This window comes from Pelodiscus sinensis, chromosome 9, assembly GCF_049634645.1.
Source record: "Pelodiscus sinensis isolate JC-2024 chromosome 9, ASM4963464v1, whole genome shotgun sequence".
Lineage (NCBI taxonomy): Eukaryota > Metazoa > Chordata > Testudines > Trionychidae > Pelodiscus > Pelodiscus sinensis.
The window spans coordinates 1,282,009-1,302,662 of record NC_134719.1 but is presented as its reverse complement, the minus strand read 5'-3'; the positions used below and the strand labels follow the sequence as shown (position 1 = coordinate 1,302,662).

The following is a 20,654-nucleotide window of genomic DNA, read 5'->3' as shown; positions in this document are numbered from 1 at the left end:
GAGCCCTGGAGCAACACAGGGGCTGGGGAGCCCTTGCGTTGGCCCGGGACCCCCAGCATCAATGGGGCCAGGCATTGACCAGGGAGCCCCAGCTTCGGCCAGGAACCCCTGGCGTCAGAGGGGCCAAGTGGTGGCTGGGGAACTCCGGCTCAGGCCGGGGAACCCCCAGCATTAGTGGGCCACATGGCTGGGGAGTCCCAGCCCCAGCTGGGGCAGGGGGGCTGGGATGATTGGGCAGCCTCCACCAGGGAACCCCCGGCTGCAGTAGGGCTGGCGGTGGTTGGGTGGCCTCAGCCAGGATCCCTGGAGAACACCCTGTAGTAACGGGACCAGCAGCAGCCAAGCGGTCCCTAGGAGACCCTGGGGCAGCAAGGTGGGGAGCTGTGGCGGGCCAGGGAACCCCAGAGAGGGGAGCCCAAGAGCAGGGGAGCCAGCAAGGGAGCGCTGACCTCCCCTAGTCCAGCAGACTCCCTGGACTGAGACAGCTCCAGTCCTGAGGTCCAACCGGTGATACGTATTGTTTCAGGGGAAAGAAAGCTACCACAATGGCCTTATCTGTTGTGTCATCACTTGCTTTGTACCTAGGAGTTGGGACAGAAAGATTCCGAACCCTCACACCCCGAGACCTTTCTCTCTGACAAAAACAGCCGGTTATGGTAAATAAAGCCCCCTTGCCAGTGCCAGTGCTGCGTCTCTTTGGACGCAGTAGAGCATTAAATAGCTGAGTGCAAAAAGAATATTCCTGACGTGGAATTCTTGAGGATTCCAGCTGCCAGTTTGTATTCCTGCCACCGCTTCCTTTGGGGAGCGTATTCACTGCTAGTTGTAATCCAGCCTTCCAGGCTTGCCATGGACGGTCTCAGTCCTGGCATGAAATCTGCTATTGATGCTTTACTCACCCATTCAGAATAATTTCTGGTGTGGGGCGGGGGTGTGGGTGAGTAGAATTTTGCAAGGCTGTCCGTGAGCTGTGACTAGTAACAGCTGCTGCGTTTTGGCCTAGAGGTGGCAGCATTTCACTGGTGGGCAAAGTACTCCTTAGTTACAGGAAGCTCCTGTCACTTCATCAAGTGCTTTGGGATCTCTTTGGAGTAAAGGCACTGTACCAAATGGAGGTCAGACAGTGGCTGTGTTCTGAAGAGCCGAAGTAACAGTGGTCTTCTTTCCACTGGTAGTTTTCACAGCCAAAAGCTGCACTGGAAACGAGCCGTACTTCTTAGATGGACTTTTCTTCTTTCAAAGGGGAGTGCCTGAGATATTTAAAAGTTGGCTTGCGACTTTGGCTGTAAGATTTCTGGTAGCACTGAGCTGTATGTTGCTTTCACATCCACAGCTTTACGTGAGAACAGCACCTCTGTGTAAACAGCCCGGGCACGGTGGGGTACATTTGGAACACCTGCTGCCCGGAGAGTGTGCAAGAATCCAGCTCAGAGTGCAGGAGGTATGAAAGACCTCTTACAGCGGGTGGAGTAGAGTGCTGTGCTGTATGTCCACGAGTTGTGAAGAAGATGGAATGAGCAATGTGGCCCATGGCATGCCCTTAGTATGTGTTTTGTTTAAAAAGGAACACCCCGCCCTGACCTCCCATGGCCACAGGATCCCCGTAGATCACATGTCGATTGGGTGACGGGAGGGATCACGTGAGGATTACCTGTTGCGTTCCCTCTCTCTGGGGCATCTGGCATTGACCGCTGTTGGCAGGCAGGATGCTGAGCTAGAGGGACTGTTGGTCTGACCCAGTGTGGCTGTTCTTATGTTTTTAATTAGTTCAAAGATCAGCGGTCGGACTAATCATTGCAGGCGGGAGTGCTTTTTCCTTAGGACAGCGCTCACATGAGGATTAAAAGATGGCCGACTTCAAGTCCTCGGGCTTCCTCAAAGCTATTTCTGCTCCATCCACAGCTGCACAAAGTGAAGGGGAGAGGCCATGGATTGTGCGTGCTCAGTTGGTTTATTTGTGAGGCGGTGGGGTTACTGTGCCGAAGCCCCGTGCTCAGCAGAGAGACTCCGGCTTTAAACATTCCCTGTGCTCCCTGTCGATTTATGGTTTTGACCCCGACTGGCATTACCTCGCTGTCAGCGGGGGGGCAAAGCTGGTTTGAACTTAGTGGGCACCTCTCTTCATTAGTTTTCAGTTCAAACAAGTGTCCTTTTTTTTTTTTTTTTTTTTTTTTTTTGGACCAAGGGGCGTCTCCGCTATCAGTGGTTGATTACCCAGAGGGCAGAAATCCTGAGAGAGAGGAGTTATCAGGAAGACAAAGCTTCGAGCTCCATTTTCAGATGAGGAGGGGAGATGCCTGCATGAATGCTGATAGCACTGCTCCCCGTTTCGGAGCGGTGTGTGAGGAACTGCATGCTCTGGCTTTTCTGCCGGCTCCTGGGGGCTTGTGCAGACGCATCCCAACACGGGATTTGATAGAGCTGCCGGCCACAGAGCACTCCTTGGACAAATGAAATTCCTTTTTTCATTCCTCGCAAGCCGCTTCTTTTCAACCCCCGACTTCCCAGAGCTTCACCAGTGTCCATTTCCCTCCCGTGAGCCCCTCAGACCTGGGCATTAGGACTTGATCCTTCAGCTGCCCTGCAAGGCACTTACGACTGGGAGGACCCCCATTGACATCCGCCGACATATGCCCGGGGGTAAGCTCTGTAGGCTGCTGCTCGCTAGCTTGATAGGATTCATAGGAAGATTTCCTGGGTGCCATGACAGAGTTCTCATCACTGCCCGTGGCATGCGCCGCCCAGCAAAATGTCTGGCAAACAAACAAACCAGCGTTCATTATTTAACGCTTACCCAACTGCAACCAGCTCCTCCTTGCAAATGCTCTGCGACTGCTGATCTCATGAAAGGCCCACCGCCTGGTCGTTTCAGGCTGAGAAACCTCGGCCTGTCAGGGTTCAAGACCTGGGTTAGTCGGCATTTGTTTCTTTCCTTATCAGCTGCTCCTGGTGGCTGACCCATTTCTCATGCTCTTGTAAAGATTGTAGCGGGAGGCCGTCCTGCTTTTGATCTTCGAGACCAGATGCTCGTTTGAACTGGTGCTGGAGTTCGCTGCCCTGGGAATCTATTAGATTACTTGCCTCTTTTTGTACTTTCACTGGAAGATAACCTTGGCTTGACCGCTAATACATCAAAACGCGATTCTTCCTTACAGGCCTGTTATGAAGGAGTCGTATCATCAGGCCAGCATGGCGTGGCTGTCCTCCCCGCACGCTCACGGCGCTCACCAGAGCGTCAGCTGCTCACGTTTGAAGCTGTGACCATAATGTAATCGATGGCTCCGTGCCGGTGCAAATCGCTTAGGTGGTCCCTGGAGCAAGCAAGTCCGTGTCAAGCCTTCTCCCTGCGTGAGCCAGCCTCAAGTTCCATTAGTGGCCATTTGTGCCAAACGTTGGCTAGCCCGGAGACACGCCCTCAGGCTGCCTTGTTGATGGAGCCGGTGTTATTTCAGGGCGTTGTGAGCAGGAGACCCTTTTGCCCCTGGCTGGGCAGAGTGCAGGGCAGGGATGCTGGAAAAATGGTCCTCGGCCTTAACTGTCTGTCTCAGATGTGGCCCAGAGATCCGCGTGGAAAGGCTTGCAGCCCCCCGGGGAAGAACACGCCCAGAGGCTCTGACTGACCCTGGGCCACACATGAAGCTAGTGACAAAGCCGGTGTTAACTGAGGAGTTCCTGGTTTCCACTGGTCTTTGTGAGCCATGTATCTTGGTCGGCCCCCTCCCGGCCGGAGGGCACTCTGCCTCTGTCTCCCTCTCTCGGGTTGCTTGTGAACGGCGCACTGGCTACTTGCTGGGGCTGGTGTAATACCAGGGACTGTTCAAACGGTCCTCAGGGCCCCAAATCCATCCCCACCCCCTGAAAGCTCAAACCTAGCTCTGGCATTGTCTTCCACAACCGGAACCCGGCCCAAACCCCGTCTGGGTTCCTTCTGGAGAGGAGCCTCCTGCTCGCCTGGCACGGGCCTCCAGAGGCCCCTGAGGACAGCGGTCTCTGTGCTGTTTCATGCGCTTGCTTTCCTGCCTTTCCCAGTGCTTTCCTGCTGCTCTTTGGAGGGCAATCACCTAATCTCTCCCAGGTGTGGGGCCACAGTAATTAGGGTTGGCTGGCCCCACGCCTTCCAGCCCCCAGGGCAAGCCACCCTGCTAGTATTTGCTAGGCCTTTGTAGTCCATGCAGCCTGCACTCTTCACCTTTGCGTAAGGGGGATTGTCATGCATGTGCCCTCAGGAAGGGGAAACCCAGCATTGCCGTTAAACCCTAAAGCTAGGAACAGGCTTGCGTCATGTTTCCCTGCTTGGTTTGCTGCCTTCCTTTTTTCTTACTTTTCTGCTTGCTCCCTTTCCTTCCTCTGTCACCGTAGGGGGGTTTTGGGGGGAGGGGGTGGTCCTGACCTTTGAAAAACGTGTTGTAGTGAGAGAGCCTATCAGGATCCTCCACCATACATAGAAAGGAGGACACCTTTCCCAGAAGGCTGTGCAGGAGGGAGCCCTCAAATGCAAGACCTCAGCACTCTCACAAACTAGGGGGGTTCCCTCTCTCCTTTGTACAGAGCACGTTGCTAATAGGGCTTCCTTCCATAGCCACATCTGGTCCTTCGTAACGTCCGTGCCGGAGCACGGCTGGGAGAACTCATGTTTGGGCTAGCGAGGTAATCCCCTCCACGCTCATCGAGCACTTGTTAGCATGACATACTTTATGGGAAAGTGTTTCTCTGTTACTGGACGATCTGCCCTTTCCCCGTGGGATTCAAGACATTGGATATAGTTTAGCATACTGTTTGCTTGAGCTGCATGACGCAGTTGGGAAGTGCACTTAAATTAAAGTAGATTTGCCCCCACTTATGTGCCAATCCAATAAATGAGAAGCGCGCGCGCGCACACGTACACACACACACACACACACACACACACACACACAATATTTCACTAACACACTCTGGTCTTCATCAAAGTCAGGAGTAAGTAAGTGTTCCCTGCGTGCTGGTCTTGTGGGTTTCTGTCATGCTCTGTATAGAGAATGTCTCTTCCCACCTCATCCAATGAAAAGCAGCCCAGAGCTGTCAGCGAGCCCTTTCCTGGTGCAGCTGAACCTTCTGGCTCTTGAGCCACGGTCTGTTACTTCGTCGGGGTGAAAGCAGAACACGAGGGGGAGAACACACTGGCAGGACGTGTAGGTTCAAGCTTCCTGCATGAATTTAGACAGAAAAGGGGAAAGAGCTAAAATTAAAGCCAGGTGCAGGGGTGGGTGGGAGTTCCTCCCCTTACTACCCTGCCTGCTTTGAGTCCCACTACAGAGATCTCCCACAACTTGCTAGTGTTTTAGTGCCACTGACTAGCTCAGCACAGGCTCTAGGAAGGGTGATCGGATGATTCTCATCTCCTTGTGCCAGAACCCTTCAGTCTTGTATGGCCGGGAAAGCACAGTCGGTGAGAACTGCTGGAGTTTTTGGTGCACGTTGCCGTACGAGGCTCCGGGCCCCCCTGGAGTTTTTGGTGCACGTTGCCGTACGAGGCTCTGGGCCCCCCTTAAGGGAAGAGGAGGGGCAGAGAGGAAGAATGAATGGGCCTGGCTGCTCTAGGATGTGAACCTCCTTTGTCCTTCGCCCAGATTTGAGTGGACAGACTATTGAGCGTTACCAGGAATACTTACGCTGCCAGCGGCTATAGGTGGGACCTCGGCTTTCCCAGCTGGGGAGCGGGGCCCAGTGATGTGTGTTCGAATGGGCTTTTCCGTGCGAATGCATCACACAGCCACGCGCTCTGTACTTGAGCGGTAGCCTCGTGCGGCGCTCCGCGGGGAAGGGGAGCAGCTCCCTTCTCTCAGGGTCTCCCTCGTGGTGTTGGAAGACACGTGATAATGGTGTGGCCACCGTGGAGTGAGTTGTGTTCGTCAGAGGAGCCTCCGCAGCTGCACTCTAACGGGGGCCGGAGCTGCAGTACCCACAGATAGTCCTTACATTCCACTGGGTAATGTCAGGGTACCATAACGTGTAGCTCGCAGGGCCTGCTGTCTTGGCTCTCTGCCCAGGCACGTGCAATCTGGGCTTCCAGAGGAAATGTAGCGGGCAGAATGACTTCTGGGGGAGGTGTTTCCCTGGGCAGAGCCAGCAGGTGTACGTTTATAGACCCATTCCAGTGGGGGCAGCCACCACTGTTCACCTCTTTGTTAAGCCTGCAGTAGGTGGGCCGGCGTAACATTTTCCCCTTGTAATCGTCTGCCATCCATTGCTTTGAACTGCAAGGTCGAGCTCTTTCCGGCGGCTTTCGAACGCGGTGGTGAGAGTTCCCTGTTTTCTCTTCCCTTCCAGACACCCTCGAGTGCACCTCAGGACGGGGCTGGTGGACGCCCATCTCTACTGCCTGAAGAAATACGTGGTGGACTTCCTTGCAGAAAATCGGTAAGAGCGGGGAGAGGGCGGCGGTGAGGCCAGATGTTGAATGTGATCCGTAGCTCGCTATCTGCAGGGTTTTCTTAGACCCCCTCTTGCGTCTATTTCTAAAACCAAGCAACTCGTCTGCCCACTTAGTGGTGTTCACAAATCTCTGATTTCTGACTCCAGCCATTGGTTTAAAGCCTGCATCAGCCCAATGGAAAAGCAGAGCCATTTTCCTTAGTTCTGATCATCTTACCTTGTCGCTTGCTTCTACCTACATTGCTGGGCAATTGGTTTCTTCCAGGGTTCCCCCACTGGGTAGAGATGTGAGTACATTTCACGCCTATTTCTTTTTCCCCAGCACACACTCAGCACTCACCTTTCTCTCCCCCTCCCCACCCATTCCCTCTAGGCGGGCAGTCTCTGTAGCATCCTATGTGCTTCGTTTGTGTTGTTCCCATGTGGATACTCCCAGACCACCCACCAAGGGTAAGAAAAACATCCATTTATGGAAGAGGAGTGGGATCCTGCTAGAACATTTCATGAAACAGGAAAAAAATCACCGTGTTTACCTTAAGCCAAGCACGGCGCGTAGTCCGGCCTGGGGATGTTAGATTGGGGGCACTTGCCGGGCCACTACAGAGAGGGAATGTTCACTGAGTTCTCCAATCTATTTTCCCCCTTTGAGGTGAGATGGAGGCTAAAGGTCATGGCTAGTAGGTGATTTCACAGCCATATTTCTTAGCAGAGAAACGGCCAGGAGAGAGAACAGTGGGGAAGGAAGGAAGGAATTTCTAGTGGCCTTGAGAGCAAAGGAAGGCACAAATACAGGCTCTCAAGATGCGCGTACGCGCGCGCACACACACACACACACACACCCCCCTTGGGCATTTGGTTGTAGGCTCTGCATGTGGGCAGTGGGCAGGATCAGGGTGGTATCAAAATGGGAAATCAGTGACCAATCCCCAGGGGACTTCCTCACCGTGGTTGTGGGAGGGATGGAGGGCGCGCCGTGCTCCGGGCAGGGGGATGGAGGGCGCGCCGTGCTCCGGGCAGGGGGATGGAGGGCGCGCCGTGCTCCGGGCAGGGGGATGGAGGGCGCGCCGTGCTCCGGGCAGGGGGATGGAGGGCGCGCCGTGCTCCGGGCAGGGGGATGGAGGGCGCGCCGTGCTCCGGGCAGGGGGACGGAGGGCGCGCCGTGCTCCGGGCAGGGGGACGGAGGGCGCGCCGTGCTCCGGGCAGGGGGACGGAGGGTCACCTGCCTTTGGCCCTGCCCCTTCTGGGGGAGTGGAGCTGGCCCCTCCCCACATTGCCCAGGGGCCCGCGGAGGCTGTTGCCCTGTAGTGCCCACATCTCTTAAATTAGGTCCAAGCCCTGTACGTTATAATTGACCTCTTGGGTTCGTGTCTCATGCCGCTGAGCGAACGTGTTCAGGGCTCGATGGCGCCGCTCTGATGGCCAGTCACAGGTGGCTGCTCGTTTCTGTGTATTCAGCTACATGTTTATTATTCAAGCGAAAGCCAACCGCGAGGGAGCCAGTCACGGCGCAGCATTGCCATGCTTGGAAAATGGGATTCCTGCCATAATGAATAACGCTGGTTTTCAGGCTTCCGGCCCCGGTGGGCATTCTCGGCCTGTTTGTCTTTCCGGGGGGAAGGGACGGACAGTGCATGCTCACAGAGTGGTTCTCCCGGCCTTTTGAAAGACCCGGTGGAGTACTTCCGCCCTGGAAGGGTTGATGGCGAGATGATGGGGCTTTAAAAACGCTGGTTTCCGGTCTGGAGAAAACGTGTGTGAAGATTTTGCGTCTGTCATTCCGTGCTGGGGCTGGAGAAGCTCAGACGGTGCGTTTGAGTCTGAGCGAGGTGAAAACTAACAGGCGGGCCCGAAGCGAACAGGGAGGCTGTTGTACCGTGCCGGGAAGCGCTGAGACCGTCACTTCCTTGGGAGGGCCGTATTTATGCTGGGTCGCATTTGAGCCTGGCGGTGTGACGGCAGGAATCACTTGTCCCTTTTCGTCGCTGCGGGCCCCGCATTTGTTTCCAGTGTGTATTTACAGGCCAGAGCAGAAAACAGCTTGCTGGGCAGTTAACCCCTTGGCTCCCGGGGCTCGCTGTGGCTCAGCCTGTCACAGAAGCACTAAACAAAATATGATGAGCACAGATTGACATTTATTATTCCTGAGCTAAAGAAATCCTCCTTGCCTGAGGATGTTGTGAGCCCAGGACTTGAAGGCTATGTCTATGCAACAGTGTCATATCAGAATAACTGACATGTCAGTCTTCTCCCCTCAAAAAAAAAAAATCCCCCAGGCTCTCTGGGTCTGAATCTGTCTTGATGGCTTATTTGATCTCCCAAAGAGTTCATGCCCTCCTTTTTAGGGATGTGAATGTGTACCCATTTACATGAACCAACGAGTCTGGGTTCAGCGATTAATCTTAACGGTTATGTGAAGCCCCCTTCCTCTGATGCAGACGCAGCCGCGCAGGGAGGGAAGCAGCAGGCAGGAGCCAGGGTGCGTGGGGAGTGGCAGAACGCCGATGGGCCAGAAATGTTTACATTCTGAATTTGAATATGAACTATGAAATCATGGCGCCATTGAAGTCAGCGGAAAGCTTCCATAGACTTTAAGGAGGCCATGGCTTCATTTGGAATGTGTTGGAAAGGGCAAACGTTAGTCAGCTGTTTCAGCTAACCAGTGATAGACCATGCTCACCAGGCTGAACAGTGTGTAGGCAAAATGGTGCTAAGGGAAGAGAATGACTGGCAGGTTGAGGGATCCGCCTGCCCCTCCAGACAGCAAAAAGGCCTGATCCGTGCACACAGCCGCAGCCGCTCAGTTCAAGGTGTGAGTTTTAAACTGTGGGGCAGCTGTGGGGGGCACGTAAATCAGTTAGAACCTGGCCCTGCCCCAGCGGGGGGACATGCGCCCCTCCCCTGGCTGTGCCCGCTGGAGTTGCAGTGGTCGCAGAGAGGCGCTTCTGCGGTGAGAGGGCTGGGGCCGTCCTCTGTCCACGGGACAGCCTCCGCGCCGACCCCTCCTCCCCAGCCCCGCCCCAGGGCAATGGCTGAAATGAAGAAAAGCAATGTTGAGTTAAGGGCCGAGCAAGGGCAGGTGAATCTCCTGGTGCTGCAATACTTGTCCTTCCGGAGGGCGCGCTCCCTTGCTGGGGAAACCCGGGCAGGCGTTCTCAGGGTTTGTTTCTTCACAGAAGGAAAACTGCTTTCTCCCACACAGATCATATATTCTTGGCAGTTAACGTCCATCCGTGCCCCCTCCCCCCGTCCCACACATCTCTCAAACACTATCCCAGTCCGTCTGTCAGCATTTAACAGTCCGACCCTGCCCCGATGCCGGGCACACACGCGACACTTGGAGGCCAAACGTGCTGAATTCCTGGGGGGGCTATCTGTAAACCTAAGCAACAAAAAACATTTTGGTCTAAAATGTATCCTGGACGTGGCTGTTCCGAGGGATTTTCCTTGCTGGGCCCTCTGGGCCCTCTGCCTCGGAGAGGCCTGAGCTAACGGGACTGCCTGGGTATTGGTGCCAGGTGAGCCAAAAGACTAGCCCTACATCCCAAGCAGGATCCCTAGCTCCTGGTAGCCATGGGACTCCAGAGCAGCCCTGGCTTCTCTATGCAGGGTCCTGGATGTGCACCAGCCAGAAGGGGATTCCTTTTTTTTTTTTTTTTTTTTTTTAAAAGCTTCCTTTATCGGGCGAAGGATACCATGAGGGGCAAATTGGTAGTGCTGGGAGACCCTCTGTGTGTGGCCATAGTTCACGCAGGAGCCATCCTGCCCGCGTGGGGCTGGCTGGCTCTGGGGAACACCTGCACCTCGTGGAGACAGGCACGAGATTGCTTCTCCTGCAGGGATCAGCCCGCAGCCCAGGCCAGCAAGCTGCAGTCAGCTGGAGAGACTGGAGCTGGCTGGGGGCATGGTCACCCCCCCCAGCTGGCAGCCCTCACACCCTTGGGGCCCTGTGGTGCTGGCTAGCACGGTAGCCAGTCCCCTTTTCTGACAGGCTCTCTTGAGCGCTAGCTTGGAACCCTGCCTGGCTGCTACTTGCTGGGGCAATGGAAAACGGTCCTCACTCCCTTTTCCCTGAGCACAGTTGGTAGCAGGGGGAGGATCTACGCATGCTGGGTAGGCAGGTGTTAATAGCGATGCAGTACGTGCCCGGAGTTGGCTTGCTGACAGTCCCTGGGAAACCTTTAGTGGAAACATTGTGATCTACGTGAAATAACATCGTCGGTTTTCATTTGTTCCTTTGCCAGAAATCTGCCCAGAGCTCTCCCCTGGCAGAATGTCTGTTTAAACAAATAATACAGCAACATTTATGCTTTACAGAGCTTATCACCGACACCCCAAAACTCCTTTTGCAGCTCCGTCCTGGAAGAGTGGTGAATGGGTGTCTGTGTAGTCCGTCTGGGTGGGTGTGTGTGTAGCACGCAGGATGTACCAATAATATCATGCCCACAGTCCGTTATAGGCACAAAGGATAGCATTTATGGTAGATGACTGACTACTCGATTGTCCCCACAAATGAGGCTTCATCATCAGGCTCTCGTTTTCACCCTCAATTGATGGTGGGCAGAAAATTAGAGGACAAGTTGAGGCCTCTTTAAAAAAATACAGCCCTGCTTGTAATTCCCCCTCCAAAAATCATTTGTCTTGCAGATAGAATATATGGAAAAAATGTGATTCCTGGCCAAGATCATGTCTGCTGAACTTCATCCTACCGCAGATTTGGTGTAAAGTTAGAACCTATAAAATACACGTTCTCCTTTGAATATGTGTCCGGGTGGCTCCCTCTGGAGCTGCACATGCATCTTTTGCCTGCCAGGATCTCTCTGGGCCACCCATGTGCCCTGTGTCACCACCTACTCCCAGAAGAGGGTTTAAAGTAGGCATGGCAACATGTAGATGACTACACGATTAACTGACAAGCCTGGCTTTATCGGTTAATCCTGTTGATTACATGCATTCCCCCCACCTTGTTGCCCGGAGGCAGCAAGTGGGGGGAGGCAGGAGCTGACTCCTCACGAGCACTGGATCTGCCTCTCCCCCCCGCCCCCCCGCCCGTGCTGCTGCCTCTAATAGAAAGGCAGCAGAGCAGAGGGTAAGGGGGGCAGGTGGGAGCTGATACGCGCAGGAAGTTGGCTTCTAATCCAGCTCCCTGCATGTGCCGGCTCTGTGGACCTGCCTCTCTACCTTGCTGCCTCCCACAGAGGCAGTGTGGAGAGTCGGGGGGCAGGCAGGAGCTGGTGCTGGAGGGGGAGGGGTGCCGCCTTAAAAGTTGGCTCCCCCCAGCGCCAGCTCTGTGGAGCCACCAGCCCCCCCGCGCTGTTGCCTCTTACCACGCACAGCAACAAGATGGGACGTGGACTGTACCTGACCCAGTTCTTGCTTTCAGTAAAGAGACGCCTTCATTGATTCCTTTTTTCCCTTCTAAATTTTTCTTGTGTGCCCTCCCTGCCCAAGGAGCGAGAGTTCGAACAGAGGGTGCTCTGGGGTGGGGTGCTTTGTGCCGGCGTCGGGCTCCCCGCAGCGTTTCAAAGCGGCAGCGCTACGTGGAGCCCGGGGCTAGCGGGGCGGTCCCCAGAGGACCCCGGCTCCCCGCGGCGCTGCTGCTGTGCCCTCTGAACGGGGAGGGCGCTCCGGCAGCAGGCATAAACAGCTCCAAGTGGGCAGCACGTCCACTCTGCAGGGAGGGCCCCAGGTGGAGGGAGAAGGCCTTGGCATTGGCAGAGGGCAGCACCAGAATGCTAAGAGCCTCTGGACCAGTTGTGCCAACTCCATGCTGCCGCCGGAACCTTTCATGGTGCTGAGAGAGGCTTTCAAGCCTCCCTCGCCGCTTCTCTCAGCCCTGCAATTGGCCATGTGCCTGGCATAGTCGTCAGAACCGGTCCCACCCCCATGCCCTTCTCTCCCCCACCGCTGGGACACTCCTCTCCTGGCTCTAGAAGGAAACCATCCCCACAAGCATGGTAGCCCAATACGCAGTATCCTGTCTTGATGCAGGGCTGGCAAAGTGTGGGCCATCTGTGGCTGGTCAGTACCAATGTCGCTGGCCAGCTTGGCCACATGGAGCACCCCCTTTCAGGTCTCCGAGCGGGGCCCTTCCCAGGTCTCCGTCGCTAGCGAGCGCCTTCCCAAGCACCAGCGGAGCCCACCGAGGAAATAACACAAGCCACAGGGGAAACGCCCCAGCTGCCCTGCCCATCAAAGGGTTGCTCCCATGTCCCGAAACAGGCTGTCCGCGGTTTCAGGGCATTTCACTAGCTGCTCTTGAGGCACGTGGGGATATTGGACATCAAAACGCTGGCGAGCCAAGAAAACACCCACACGTCATTCGATGTGCTCAGCCTCTGGGTGCCCGTAAGAGTTGTCTTTGGTCTAGGCCTGACGAAAGGTCTGTGGCGTGCTCTGGCCTCGCTCCCCCGGGCTCAAGGCAGGTTAACTGGTATCAGGTCCCGCTCAGAGGCTACACACCTTTCTCCACCAACCCAGTGCCAGAGTTGCTCGTTAACTTTTCCAGTCGCAGAGAAAATCTGACCAGCAGGGACCCCGATAAGGCAAACGCCTCCGCATCCGTCGGACTGACCCGGTACGAGCTCTCGAGCGCTGCTTGTGAAATGCAGCCTTTTGATGCGGCAGAGGGCGTGGAGTGGACTGCCCTGCCCCCGGAACGGCAGGAAGGAGCTGGGGGATGCTTCCAAAAGGCTTAAATTGCAGCCAAAACGCTGGAGAGTGGCAGTGGATTAATCCAATACAGCTGGCCGCTCGACGGCCGTGCCAGTCACCTTGTGATCCTCAGGCACACGGGATACCGGAGTGAGCCCAGCCACACCTGAGAATCGCCCTCCAAGGGAGCGGACCTATGTAGTGCAAGAGCAGAGGCGGCACTGCCTGATTCCAGGGGAGCGCTGGTCCCCGGGCATCCCCGCTCCGGACCACAAGCCTGTCCGGCCAGGGCCAGCCACCGCAGTCCAGAATGCCATCCTTTCCCTCCGCCCAGATCGCCGCTTAGCGACCACCGCAGTGCTGCTCGCTTGCCTCTGTCCTGCACCAGCCTCCCTTCCCGAGGCAGCAGGGTTGCTGAGCTAGCCCTAGCCGCCCCACTGCTGCAGAGCTGGCATTGGGGACTGCCTTGCCCCTTTCCGCAAGGGCGGGTTGGACGTTATGGGCTGACATATCGAACTGGACATTGTCACCACAGCTCCACCAGTCAGTTTACTTTCCTACCCCCCCACACTCCACCCCTCCGAAGGGACCCTTCCCATGAGCGGGTTCACACTGCCAACTGCAAGAGGTCACTGCTGCATCCGATCCCCCGCTCAGCATTTCTCCAGGGGAGGCAGGAACCCCAGAGCTTTGCAAGTTGCCCTCCTCCTCCAATGGAATTGAGGTGTTTTATGCGCCGCCCTGCTGTTCCCACCGATGCCCAAAGCCATCGCCAAGCAACACGAGACCACGCCCCCGATGGCCGGGACAGTTCTGCCTGTCAGACCTCAGTGCAGATTTCTGTAGCGTTGCCAAGCAGATTCACAGACTGCCCCCTTCTGTGGTCATGAGCTGGAGGCCAAGTCCTCTGCCAAAACCCCAAATTGCTTCCACCGGGTGTGGGCTGGCTAAGCACCGTGGAGACTGAGTCTCTTCTCACATGCAGCTTAGCTCAGAGCAGGAAATTGTTCACAAGGAAAATCTGTTCTACCAAGGGAAAAAGGTTCTCAGTATGTGTGACCTGAACCCAAGACAGGTCCCCTTGCCAACACTTCTGGGAATCCTCTATACTTGCTGCAATGAAAACACTCTGGATTCTCTTTTGGCCATTTGATAACACAGTCAGCAAGCAATCTTCTAATCAGCACTCTTGACTTTCTCTCAGCAATGGGATCCATTTTCCTGCAGGGCTTTCGAATACTTACCTCGTAATCAAGAACCCTGTTCCAGCATAGGACTTCAGTGCCATCCTGCCTAGACTTTGAGCTGCTCACAGGGAGCTCTGTCCATCATCTTGACCTCAGCAACCAGGACTCCTGTTTTATCTCTGCAGCTGGAAGGGGCAGTGAGCTACGAATGCTCCCTGGAGATCCTCCACGCACCTTGTTTCACAGGGAGAAAGGGGCCCTGAGACCTCAAGCCAAGGGCCTTTTCCCCCCCGGGTGATTTCAGAATTCCGTTTTACTTGAGCATCCCAGCTGTGTTCTCTCCAAAGACACATGTGTGCAAGGGGAGAAGCTCCACGACCTTGGCCTGTCTAGAGCCCTCTGATATCCTGGGGACAGGCCAAAATCTTTGACAGTTCCAGGGCCTGGCTGTGGCTATAGCCAGCCAGTCCAAAAGCCCAGCCAGGTCACCCCAAACAGGAACAGACTGCATATCACTACCAGATGGCTGACACACGCCTCCCACTGCCTCTCGAAGCTCAGAGGGCATCCTTCACTGCTTCCATAACCTCGTGTCAGACAGCTGCCATGCAGCCAAGGGGAGCAGCCACTGGACACAGCTGCCAGTGTGGATGCCACGTTGGGAACGGCTGTGCCCCAATCAGTGTTTGACTCAAGCAGCCGATACTTGCAGTCCTGCCCACCATAGCACCGGCAGCAGGCTCTCCACGGACACATGCTCAAAGAAGAAAGAAAAGTTTCTCCCACCGGAGAACTCGTTCTGAGTTGATGTAGTCAACGTGGCTCTCGTGGCCGGCCCGCCAGCCCCACTGCCAATGCTGGTTTTGAATTGCAAGGAGATGGTACTACTTTGCCCGTATGCCCTCTCCTCGGAGCACAAAGAGGCTCAGAGCACTTGCATGGCCCTAGTGATGGACACTACAAGACAGAAGATTTGAGGCTTGCCTGCTGGGGCACATCTACACCATGCTGCCTACAACATCTCCGAGAGCCACAGTTACTGTAAGGAAAACAGCGGTTCTCTTACAGCTGAAATCCTCACCGAACCTGATTATAGACTGTTAGGGTTGCAGAGTCAAGCTCTTGGAAATGTCGTTTTCCTTAATTTGCTCCTCAGGTGTGATACCTTCTGTTTCTGTCTTTAGTTATGACATCACAGGTGCTCTTTTCCACGGGACCCTGCCTCGTTCAGTGCACACGATGGATGGTGCTTGCTGACCAAGCCACTGTCCAATGCTGAGTTTTATCCTGTCTGCAATGTGTGGCCTGAGGCCTTATTAACTGCACCATGTTCAAACACCACGCAGAGGACTGAATTATTCATTTTCTCATGGGCTTTTCCATGGTGCTCATCGTTAGAGTACCTGACGATCCATGAATGTGTTTCGACAGCACCCAGAGAGAGTGCTGTCCGTTTTACAGAAGAACATAAGAACAGCCAGACTGAGTCAGACCAGGTCTCTCTAGCCCGGCACCCTGTTTTCTGATAGATGCTTCAAAAGGAATGGACAGCACAAGGCAGTAATCCCAGTGATCCATCCCTTGTCCGGTCCCAGCATTGGCTTGAATGGGAACTGAAGGCACGGAGATCAAGGTGTAAAAGATCCGCTAACGTTGGGTGCCCAGTTTTTGAGAGGACTTAGCACTGTAGAGCGCTTTATATGGTCAAAGCGCAGCTCCCGTCAACCTCAGTTGTAGCTGTGAGTGCTCTGCTACAGGAGGGTCTCCAATTGGGCACTGATAAAATCATAGACACGTCAGGCGGGAAGGGTCCTTGAGAAGTCAAGTGCTGCGGCAGGACCAAGTAATCTAGAACATCCCAAGCAGGTGTTTGTCCAACACCTCCGCTGATGGAGATTCCACAGCCTCCCAGGGAAGGCTGCTCCAGAGTGTAACGAACCTGACGGAAAGTTTTCCTGATGTCTAACCTAAATCTCCCTTACTACAGATTAAGCCCATGACTCCTTGTCCGACCTTCAGTGGACATGGAGAACAGTTGATCCTCTCTCTCTCAGTACCCTTCTGGAACATACTTGAAAACTGCTATCAGGTCTCTCAGTCTGCGTCTCAAAACCAAGCACGCCAGGTTTTTAACCTTTCCTCATGGGGCATGTTTTCTGAACCTTTTAACAAGTACTCCTGTTGCTCTTCCATGGACCCACTCCAATTTGTCCATATCTTTCCTAAAGGGCGGTGCCCAGAACGACACTACTCCAGCTGGGGCCTCGCCAGCGCCGTGTAGAATGGGGCGGTGACCTCCCGTAGCTCACAGTGCTGATAATCCACTCCAGAATATCGCCCCCTTTCAGTATTGGCTCCTGTTCCGTTTGATCCACTTGAACCCTCGGGTCGTTTTCAGCAGCTCTACCCCCGGCCCACTGTCCCTCCTTTTATGGCTGTGCATTTGAGTTTTCTTTCCTAAGTGAAGTACAGCCGCTCCCTGACTTATGAATATACCGACTTACATGGTTCTCAACTCGAAAATATTATAATGGGGTTAATGGAGGTTGGTTGTAAGTCAAGTTTTTCGAACAGCACAGGCAGTGCATTTAAGGGTATTTCCAACTTACAACTAAATCAAGTTACGACCAGGTGTTCGGAACGTAACTCGTTCGTAAGTCAGAGATTGCCTGTACTTTGCACCTGCCTTTACTATGTTCCATCTTGTCAATTTCAGACTAATTCTCCAATTTGTCCGGGGCATATTGAATTCTAAGCCTGTCCTCCAAAGCGTTTGCAACCCCCCACAAACTGGTCTCAAACGAGGAATGTGCAGGAAAGTGGCTGTCAGTGAAAATTGTGATTTAAGTGACATGCCTGGTGTCTCAGAGGGAGCTCTCTGGCAGAACTGGGGAATAAAATACAGTTCTCCAGGGCAGCATTCATCTGCCTTAGCCGTGAGACCGGCCTCTGTCTTCTTGCAGCCCTCAACACGTTTTCCAATGTCTGCAACACATAGGGCCGGGGTCCTACAGACAACAGTCTCCCTCGCTACGCCACTCTGATTGCAGGCCAGGCCCTGCCAATGCACTCAATTATGTCAGAGTCCTGTTAAGGGTGGGGAAGGTAATGTGAAAAACTAAGTTCCCAGCCTCTCTTCCTGCGGGCTCCTAGTCCTAGTCTCAGTCTTCTTGCTCATCAAATTCCAGTCTGTCTGCTGATTGTTCCAGTGCCCAGTGTCCCTGTCCTTCCTTCCTTCCTTCCGTCCTCCTGCAGGAGAAGCACTGAGAACATGAGAGGGAGTCGCCTTCCTTTCTGTTGTGGTCCCCAGCACCACCATGGTCTCTGTCAGCTTGGAAGAGCAATTGCAGGGAAAGTTATGCCTCCCCCTGGGCCGGAGCATGCTCAGTCAGTCTGGGATAGCACAGGCTATTCATCATGGGGGCGTTGTGAGTGGATGGAGCATGCCCAGTGCAGGTAGCTGCTTGGTAGATTTTAGCTGCAAAACAAAGACTCTTCTGAGCATGTGCGAACGGGGCCCTTTTGGTTGGGCTTTCATAACTTGGCCAAACGTGGGTGTTTTTTTTCATGGGGAAGGCAAATGGCACCTCCCGGGCACAGAGGTGAGTTTGTGCCACTTTTCCAGTTTCTACACCAGAGCTTGGAGGTGTGCTCCAGCGTCTCATGTAAATGGGCCTTTGTAAAAAGGTGGTGGGAGCATCGTTTGTTTTTCACATGGACAAAACAACGTATTTCCCCTGCAGCTCATTCTTGGAAACGACTGGACTATTTTTACTGAAACTTTCCACACACAAAACAATTGAATTAAATTTAAAAAAAAAACAGCCTGCAGCAAACCGCTTCTATGGATAATTTCAGCTGAAATGGTGAAAATATGGACAAGCTTATAAGCAAGTGAGAGCAAGGTCTTCTAACGGGAAGTTAACTATGGGTAGAGCCCTACAAATCTGCAGGTATCTGCTCTATATCCACAGGTATCCACAGCCACGGATCTAGCTTGCAAATTTTGTATCCACATAGGGCCCTAACTATGGGTGGTACCACGTGCCTGCAATAAATATACATGTTGAAAGTTGAAATATACGAGTTGAAAGTTAGTCTGTAACTTTAAAAACAACTTTTTAAAAAACGAGTAGTCCTGTGGCATCTTAAAGACAAACAAAAATACATATATAGGGTCATGAGCTTTCGTGAGCAAAACCCACTTCCTCAGACAGGATGATCTCAAGATCATCTCATCAGAAGGAAGTAGGTTTTACCCACAAAAGCTCATGACAATAGAAGGCCTAAGGTTTGAGATCGCAGATACCCAGTTACATTTGGCCATGTGCAATTTATCTTACTTGTGCGTGTGACTCTTGCACAGTGTGGCTACTAGACTGCATTCCTCTGTCAACAGAGGGACGCAAATCAAATTGCTAATGAAGCAGGGATTTAAATATCCCACGCTTCATTAGCATAAACATGGCTGCCGCTTTTTTTGAAACTGAGCTTTTTCGAAAAAAACGGCAGTCTAGAGGCGGATCTGTCGAAAATAAACCCTTTTTCAACAGATCCTGTATTCCTCAAAAAATGAGGTTTACAGGATCTGTTGAAAAAGGGTTTGTTTTCGATAGATCTGCGTCTAGACTGCCTTTTTTTCGAAAAAACTCTGTTTCGGAAAATAGCGGCAGCCATGTTTATGCTAATGAAGCGTGGGATATTTACATCCCTGCTTCATTAGCAATTTCGATGTGCCTAATCTACATCTCTCTGTCAACAGAGAGGTGTAGTCTAGACAGCCTGTATGTGCACAGTTGTGGTAGTCGCATTTGCAAATGCAGGTGGACCTTTGGCTTCAGTTTCCTGAAAACCAGATACTTAAGCATGAGTATACAAGAAACAATCCTGGTTACCACCAAATGCACTTCTTACATATTGAAGCACATCTGGTCCCATGATGCCCTTCCTTCTCAAGGCCTGGGATCATCTTTTATGTACCTGTGCGCAGATTTGCGCTTTGACCCTAGCTAGCTTGAATTGCTCAGTGCAGTGTAACCTATCGCTTTGCTTTACAGACACGGGACAGTTTTGTTCGTGAGAGGTCCTAGCAAGACAAGTTAGAAGGAAGTGAAGGGCAAATCTAGCGAAGAGCGATAGTGTGATTCTTTTGGAAGGTCTGACTGGGGAACAGTAGGCCCGAGAGCCTCAATTCCCCCGATGCAGTTAACTTGTCACTCACCACCTTACTGTCTCCCTTGCTCCCTGTTGAGGCCTTTGCCCGCAGAGGGTGCTGATTTGGAGCTCAGGGAAAAGGCTCTGTTCTTCTCCAGTTTTCCTCAGGACTGAGGACCTAACAGGCAGGGCGACCAGTCGTGAGCTGTTCCTTCTTGAGGGCTAATCTCCTTTGCCACAAACCGTGTCATGAAAGTCCAGCCCAATCTGCTGGCTCGCTTTTAATGGGGCTAACTGCTGCCTTTTGCACTGCCAAGATAAATAGGAATGAACCCTTCCCCCGCGGAAAAAAGAGAGGATAGCACAGAGACGACATGTGCCTTTTAAAACTGGCGCAAGGGGGAGATTTGTATGACGGCTCCTGCTTGAATGGCCATGTGGTGGGCTGTTCAGAGGCCCCTTGCAAGTTTACGTTGAGGTGCTGCAGACTAAACCAGTGCGTTTTTCCCTTTTCCCCTGTAAATGCCTTTTTATCATTCAGACTGTCACCTGTGTTTCCTGGCATGAGCGGCTGGCTGGGGGAGGTCTGGCAGAGCTAAACTCCTGGCTTGGTGGTCTTTGTGCGGCCTTGAAAACAGAACCTGCTCTGTGAATACCTGCAAGTTAACGTTTGTCAGCCGTGGGGCTGGAATGTTTTCTTCTTCGCTTTCAGGAGGGGGCTGATAATGAATACTTTCCTTGTGATTAGCAGGGGTAAATAAACAAACAGCTCTTGCAGGGAGCGTACTGTATGGAGACCGAGCAAACAGCGCCTCAAATAAGAAAAAAACCTCAACTATCCAACCTGCTTTGCACACCTAAAGAATTAAACTCACATTTCATCTTCTATCGTCTCCGTTTTCCTTTCACCTCAGACGTTGTCCTGGACCAGGCATGGCAAGACTCCAAACGTGCCAGAGCATCATCTTTCCCTGATATCTATTCACTTGTTGAGGCAGAATTCCTTGCTTGAAACTTAAATGTTCAAACTAAATCTGAGCAAATAATTCTCAACGAATTATGTATCTGATGAATGCAGCTTGTGTTTTTGTGGGGAATGTCCATACCCAGACCTTGGTGTCTGTGAGTTTGCTTCGATGGAGTCAGTTTAATTCCGTGGATTGATCAGAGGTGCCTTTTGGTGGGAGAGTTCAATATACCGAATTTGAAATTGGAGCTGTTCTGGTTGGTGATGATTGGTCCAAAGTCACA

At 53.3% G+C, this 20,654-nt stretch overlaps 1 protein-coding gene across 3 annotated transcripts in view; it reads left to right on the top strand.

Moving 5' to 3' along the window:
• EIF2B3 (eukaryotic translation initiation factor 2B subunit gamma) overlaps nt 1-20,654 on the top strand; it is a 120,394-nt gene that overhangs the window by 57,367 nt on the left and 42,373 nt on the right. For 2 of the 3 annotated variants that reach the window (XM_075935853.1, XM_075935856.1), the window contains one exon: nt 6,307-6,396. The exons of the other annotated variant lie outside the window; for it this stretch is intronic. In XM_075935853.1, the coding sequence (XP_075791968.1) occupies nt 6,307-6,396 (90 nt within the window). The remainder of the gene's footprint in view (nt 1-6,306; nt 6,397-20,654) is intronic. 3 annotated transcript variants of the gene reach the window in all.